We start from the raw sequence: 7,897 nt of genomic DNA on the forward strand, positions 1-7,897 counted from the left end.
CTAGTCTAGCTATCGAGAGAGTCTCTGTATTTGCTGGAAAACACATCTGAAAGAAAAACATAGCCAAATCTACCTGACATCTGAATTAATGCTTTGAAATAAGAAATATATTCTGAATAACGACGAAACTACTTGTTTCTGACTCGGTCAGGATCTAAGCAAGAACAAAAAAACTTGCAAGACTTGGGTTGCAATAATGAATTTCTAACTGCAAGTGGAGTGCCATTATGCCGGGATCTGAACTTGTGCAAAATTATAGAGAAGTAAATAATTTATATGAGTAAATTAAAGAATGCTTCGTGAACAGACGTAGTTAGTAATTTATAGCTAAAGCATTTCAAGTTCACCTAAATGTTAAAACTAGAATTAACTAAGAAATAATACAAGTATAAAAGTAATTTCATTTGTTTGCAATAAATAAATGCAGGTTATTTGATATATATATATAGTTATATATATGCTAAATCTCTGGAACTGATATCTTGATACGACTTTAATAAAATACTCTAAGATATACGAACGACAATAATCTTCTTAAAGTTAGAGACTGAATGGCTGCATAATATTCTCGGCAACTGCTAAATATTCGTATATTAAAACTTTCCCCTCCGTTCTGAATAAAGTTTCAATTACCAATGTGGTATTATTTTCTATGTAACGGCCTCAGCAATAACATTATTCTATTTCTCGCAAATCAGACGTAGATTTTAATTATGTCTGCACAACATGGGAGATGGGATTTTTATTAAGTTTCCAGGTTGTGCATACCCGATGTAGATCATCGTAGCTTCTAATAAACTGGAACACATTCTTCAAATCCACAATCTGCTTGAAGTACTGAGGTGAAAATAGTGTCCATACAAAAAATTCCAGCAACTTCGATTACATAAACTTAGATAATAAATTTTCTGAGAAGGAAATCACTAAAATCTTAAGAATTTTAAATCTTGAATTAAGTCTCAAATTACTAAAATCTTAGAATGATACATCTCCAACACCGTCAAAGAGAGAAAATAATAGCAGAAAACAAAAATATAATTACAGATACTGACTTCAGATTTTGGCACAAGGCCAGCACGTTTAGGGGAGGGGATAGGTTGATTACATCGACCCCAGTGCGCAGCTAGTAATTTTTTTCATCGATCCGAAAAATGAAAGGCAAAGTCGACCCCGGCAGGATTTGAACAAACAACGTAAAGACGGACAAAATACAGTTAAACATACATTTTCCCCGGCATGTTAACGATTCTGCCAACACACCGCCCCAACAAAAACATATATAAATATATTAAACCGAAATTATGTAATTTTTATTACCTGGGGCATTCATCGCTGCCTTGCTGCATCAAAGCACCCAACGAAAACCAAATAGAATTCGAGATGGAAAAGTCATTTACCATCTGTTCTCCATTGATTGTCGTATCTTTATGCCATTCACACTGACTGAAGCGACTCACCAGCCATAATCCTGAAAAAGAACAATTGTTTTAATATGATGTTGATTCAACATAGGAACAAAGAGAGAAATTTGAGGGTGAGGTGAATTTTATATTAGTGACAAAGTAAGGAAGACAGTTAGCGTCGGTGATATTTTAACTCCGAATGTAATAAGCCGGAAGAAATACATTTACTAAAACAGGCTCGCTTGCGCACATTTGTGTTTGTAAACATACACATATATATATATATATATATATATATATATATATATATATATATACTTCAGTATATTATAAATACAACCATGTATTGAAATACGCATGCACATACATATATAAACACCTTTATACGCCTATATTTGCAATCATACATACATGCACTCACATATATTTTATACATGTGTGAGTGATGTATCTGTACGTGATGTGTGCGCAATCATAAATATATGAAAGTATATGTATTCGTGAGAGTTGAAACATCGAGTAATGGGGAATTAGCATATATATGCAAGAATTTTGTATGTTGATACTTACCTACGCTAATGCCTAGGAAGGCAAAGATGATACACGTCCATATCTCCAAAGATAGTGGTTCCATAAACGAAAATACGCCTGGCTTCTGTTTCTCCGGTTTCTTAATCATGATGCTAATGCCAACATTCATGAAAGGTTTGGAGAAATCTACCACTTCCTCACGTTGTGATGTTATCGTCAAGGGAGCTATAGCGATATGCGCTTCCTGTGAATAGCAAAAAATTCAAAGTAAATAAAAACAATGTTTTTAGTATTAATATATAAGAACGTTGTTAAATATCTTGGCCACATGCGGTAAAATTTTCAGTGATTAACCATTAAGAATAACGAATTTATTACAAGCCTTTATTGTTATTAGTATTATTATTCATTGATACTAACGTTTTAGAGACGGAAATAATGATCTGGAGAAGAAATTTAACCGATAATACTCATAAAAAAACCTTCAGCAAATGTTTCAGTTTAATAAAGCGGGAAGAACGAAAACAAAATGTTCTAAAATTATATCATAAAATATTTGTAATTTAGAAAACGCATAAAATACACATTTTCAAAAAAATTAATATGGCCTTTTAAAAATGTTTTCTTTTAATTAGACGCAGGTATGGCTGTGCGGAAAGATATTTGCTTCCCAACCATGTGGTCCCGAGTTCAGTCACACTGCAAGTCTACTCTAACCTTGGGCCCACCAAAGCATTGTGAGTGGATTTGGTGGATGGATATTGAAAGAAACCCGTGTGTGCACGTGTGTTTGTGTGTGTGTGTGTGTGTGTGTGTGTGTAGTATTGCATGACAACCGATAGAATAAATGCCTGGCTTAAGGAAAAAATAAAAATTAAGGTCAATTTGTTCGAATAAAATTCATTAAGAATGTGCTCCAGAATGGCAGCACTCCAATGACTGAAACAAGTAAAAGAGAATCAATAATACAGTTTTTCTATGTTAACACAAAACAGTAGTTCCAATATATTCTGCATTGAGGGCATAGTTTTATGGTTTCGTGTTCAATTCCACTCTGTGGAACCGTGAGTAAATATGTTCTACTTTATCCGCGAATTAACCAGAAAATTATGAGGATACTCGGTATATATATATATATATATATATATATATATATAATATGTGTGTGTGTGTGTGTGTGTGTATACAAGCACATGACCCACATCCATTGGACGGTTTGTATAGGTGAAGAGGGTTAACTTGGACGGTGTTAAATTGTAGTGATGTTTGGTGATTGTATAGGGTATTTACTTTTGGTTAGGGTTAGGGTATTGAAGATTCCTGAGACGTTGAAACTTTTGACTGTTTCTTCTAAACAAGAAAAAAATGATTGATAGTGAATCTTAACACTGTGAACCTTTCAAAATTGTCATGAGGTCAATAAAATGAAAGAAAGCTATTCAGCCCACAACGTATGCAGCTTCCAGTGGAATCGGACATCATAATTAACCTTAAACTTGTTGCACTCAAACACTTTCACATTAGGATAAGCACAATGTACTCGTCCATAGTACATACCTCATGTTAACACCAATACATCGGACCGAACGCTGTTTTATCTCTAAAATGAATATTGCAAGTGATATATAAGCAATGATACAGTTCTTTGGCTTTTGCATTTGATGGCTGTTGCTTTACATATTTTATTTCGATTTTCACTGGCGGAGTGGTAAGAACTATGAGATAAGTAACATTAGTTTAGAATAAAAATATCAATGGAAGTTTTAATCACCCGATGGACAAGCAAACAGAAACTGCTACTCAATAAAGGCGCTTAAATGCTAAAGGAAGTCTCTCTTCTCTCAAAATCTGACACAATTAGTGTTGAAACTCTTGGGTGAAATAACACAAGGTGCAATAAAATAAGATAAGGCATGTTCTTTGAAAATGAATTTTATTTAAAAAATTGAACAATACCGCTTATTTTTTAAAGTTCAATGAGAAACGTTAGGCAAGGTTTTAGATATAACCCCCATCCCCCAAATTTTTTACGTTTTATAAAAGATCAATTAGTCTTTTCTACTTTCAATTGAATTTTGTTGAGGATATCTTCAAAAAATTGAGGAATCTACAGTTATTTATTTGCTTTATTTTCACTCTTTTGCTCAATTAAAGTAACTGCATTTTCTGAGTAGTTTTTCATGTCAGCTGGTTTATTGCACGAAAAAAAGCCGTAAGAACACATTTGACTACGAATGCACGTGGTTGATTACAGTTAATAAAAGTTATAGTGATATCGATTTTTTAACCACTTACAAACGTGTGTAAACGCAGAAATGAATACAGTTGTTCGTGGTCTAATATTTAAATCAAAATGAGTCTGTATTTACAAATAGCAAGCTTTATTTACATATATCTGTCATTTAAATGTGAAAACGTAGAAATGAATTGTTTAGAACGTTGGTAAATGAACAGGATGGCGGAAGAAGCAGGACAAAAAAATTACAAAGATTGTGATTCTCATTTTGAAGCTGACAATTTTGAAAATCTTTTTACATTACGGAACGCCCCGCTCTCTCATGTATCCATGTTTAAAATTTCAGCGCGATCGGATGAACAATACTCGAGTTAAAAGCGCACAAAAACAGACAGACAGAACAGGATTTATATACTAGATATGTATTTATGTATATATACATATGTGTTTGTGCTTCTCTGCTTCTTCTCACCCTACTTGACAATCGGTGTTGGGCCGTTTACATCCGACAAAACACCACTTCGTAAAAGAGGTGACATAATAAGTGTCACACTTAAAACATAAGTACTGTAAACCAATTTCTTCGACTAAACTCTCCAAGACAGTGCCCAAAGGTGGCTGCAGTCCGATAATTGAAACAGGTAGAGGATAGAAGATAAAAGTATTGGGTTGTCCGGAAAGTTCGTGCCGATTTTTAAAGGAAAGAAAAAGGTCAATAAATAGTTGCCATTACATTTTTAATCAACCAAATATGAACTATTTTGTTGCACAATGTGTCTCCCTCTTTCCTTTAACTTGAAAATACCCTCTTCCCAGATTTGCGGTGGTTTCATGGCAAATAAGTCGAAAGGTAAGCTATTATAAATCGGCACGAACTTTCTGGACAACCCAATATATATATCTTTGGAAATACTAGAAACTTACAAAGATCGATATAGCAATCAATTCTCCAACTGTTAATCATTAGACAAGATCACAATACTCCGATTTATATTTGGAATCTAAATAATTACGATATCCTATCAAAGCGAAACTAATTTTTAACAGTTACTTGAGGATCACTGGAGCAATTATTTATGATTTTGATTCATGACATTAATATATATATATATTCCTAATTAATCTACCCAGTTCAGGTGAGTTTCAGTAAACCTAATTGATGAGGAAAATCTGGAACGTGTGCGAAACACACACACGCACACATATATAGGCATATAGTTGTATATTAAGAGTGACGCAAATGTGAATTAAAGATAACAAGCAAAGTACTTGTTAGCGTATCATATTTTATAATGAAATAATGAAGTTCTGTAATGAAGAACTTACAATCAAAAAGTCTCCATCTCGATAAAACTGGTACGGAATATTTCAACAGTTCAGAGCTTCTTATGATTCAGACAAATTCCATAGCCACAAAACAATTAGAATAAGTCTTCGTCAATATTAAAATACTATTGACAAATCAATCACATTTAGAAATATTTATGTTACTTGTTAATCTTGATATTCCGCAATTTATTACAATCAGAATACCAAACTGTTGTATATTTACAATCTATTTGTGAAAGCTTTCCTTCTAATTTTCATCCTATTTGTATTTATAGAATTCGTTTGACTATTAATTTATGGGATAGGTAAAAATGGATCGTCTTTATCATCAAAGGAATCATATCTTCATAAGTGTCTCTTCACATCTGTCGTGAATATTTCATAGAATTTATTATCTTAATCTTCAAATTTAAACAAACATTCATTTAGATGAAAGACATAAAGCCAAAATTAAGTGCCTGTATATGTATGCATACATAAGTGTCTGTTGTATTTGCTGTATGGCCGAGTGGTTAAAAAGTTGGTCTCGCATTAACTAAGCCTTTGGTTTGAGCCTCAAGTTCACCATCACCTTATGATTTAAATCGGGTGTGGCGGAAAATATATTGGAGTTCGTCGGATGGACAAAACTGTACTTCAATGGTACAGCCTTGCCGTACACACTGAAAATGAAGTTAAAGACGTACATATCTGTGGAATGGCGAACCATTTGCGCTCCAATTTAAAGAGCACTGATTTATGTATACAAGCGCAGGCGCGGATGTTAGTTAAGACGTTTGCTTCCCAACCACATGGGAAATGTCTTCTGATATATTCTTGGGCTGGCCAAATCCGACTACAGCGGTGGCACACTACCGCTTTACAACCAGTGTTGGTATGTTTACTTCCCCTTACCATATCGGTTAGCGAAATGAAGTTGATAGAATGAATAACATACTTTAAAAATAAGTACTAGTGTCGATTCGTTTGACTAAAATTCTTCAAGACATCATCCCAGCCTGGCCGCAGTGTACATACATACATATATATACATACATACTGTAATTATTGTGACCCTGGGATATGTAACACACTGCTTAAATACCAATCTTGAGAAATTAAGCTTCTCAAAACCAAAAAGAAGGAAGCTTATTCGAAGACTACAGATCCAATCCATCACTGTAACTGTAAAAATCTGTTAATCTTTCCAGAAGTTTATTATTTAAATATATATGAGCATGTCTGGATATGTAACTATATGCATGAGAATACGTGCATAAATCTTACAAATCTACACATACATACATACATACATACATACATACATACATACATGCAAACATACATGCAAACATACATACATGCAAACAAAATACCCTGTTGTTGATGTTGAAATTGCAATGTAGGAGCCTTGAATGTAGGTTAGAAACCGTTATTTATTTTCTATTGTCAAAAAATCTTGAAATAAACTAAATAATGACATACATACATACATACATACATACATACATACATACATATTGGGGCCATTGGGATATTTTTATACACTAAGAGGGTTTTGATAATTGAAATATACTCACTAGATTGACTAAAATAATAGAAAATGTTATGATGGCACTAAATGATGGTACGAAATTTATTGTTTCGTTAATAAAGTTGCAACGCTCTCGCTGATGATAAGGATGTAAACCACTTTAAAATTCTTCAGCAGGAAATGTGACATATGACTGGAACTTGAGATGAGCTATGTAACTCAATCCATAAAAAATGAGAGGTTTGAAATAACGTAAAACTTCTCTTTTAGACAGTTTGAGAAAGGTATTTATTAGTGCTGGAGTTCGGTCTAAAATTCCTCATGTGATATTTATAGTCTTTCCTACGTACTTCGATTTCCAACTGTGCATGGATAGCAGATGAAGAATTAGGCGTAATTGTCTAATAACGCGGCTTCTTTTGGAGTATTATTTAGCAGTTTTCAGTGAAATATCGTTATTTTCTTCACTTATTGTGTATTATTACCAGCAGGAAACTTGATGCAATTTTACAACAAATAATTTATTGGTACGTATTTTTGAATAAATGATTTAATTCACTTTTGACAACAATGGGATTTCTAACCGTTGCCTATTCAATATATTATTCCGCCATTAATTGTGTAGTCAATAAAATGCGTTAAGTATATTTCTGGGAATCATATATGTACGCACTTTCCTTTGTTTGTAACGTTGCATATCTTTGTCAACTCTCTATTTCTCTCAAGAATGAAACTACTGAAGTAGAAGATAATCCAACGGAATTATTTTCTACTGATAAAATAACGATGGTTTATGGAAGCTATGTAAATCTAAAACTAATAATTTCTGCAGTTTCGTTGATGAGAATTCGACCATACCATTCGAATCATTTCCATTGATATGAA

At 33.2% G+C, this 7,897-nt stretch overlaps 1 protein-coding gene across 1 annotated transcript in view; it reads right to left on the bottom strand.

The window, feature by feature from the left end:
* The window catches only part of LOC106869364 (glutamate receptor), a 702,165-nt gene that overhangs the window by 28,572 nt on the left and 665,696 nt on the right, over positions 1-7,897 (bottom strand). Inside the window, exons 12-13 of the mRNA XM_014915088.3 lie at positions 1,974-2,178; positions 1,318-1,468 (exon numbers count right to left, since the gene is read on the bottom strand). Coding sequence (XP_014770574.1) covers positions 1,318-1,468; positions 1,974-2,178 — 356 coding nt within the window. The remainder of the gene's footprint in view (positions 1-1,317; positions 1,469-1,973; positions 2,179-7,897) is intronic.

Source organism: Octopus bimaculoides, chromosome 1, assembly GCF_046866305.1.
Source record: "Octopus bimaculoides isolate indiv1 chromosome 1, ASM4686630v1, whole genome shotgun sequence".
Lineage (NCBI taxonomy): Eukaryota > Metazoa > Mollusca > Cephalopoda > Octopoda > Octopodidae > Octopus > Octopus bimaculoides.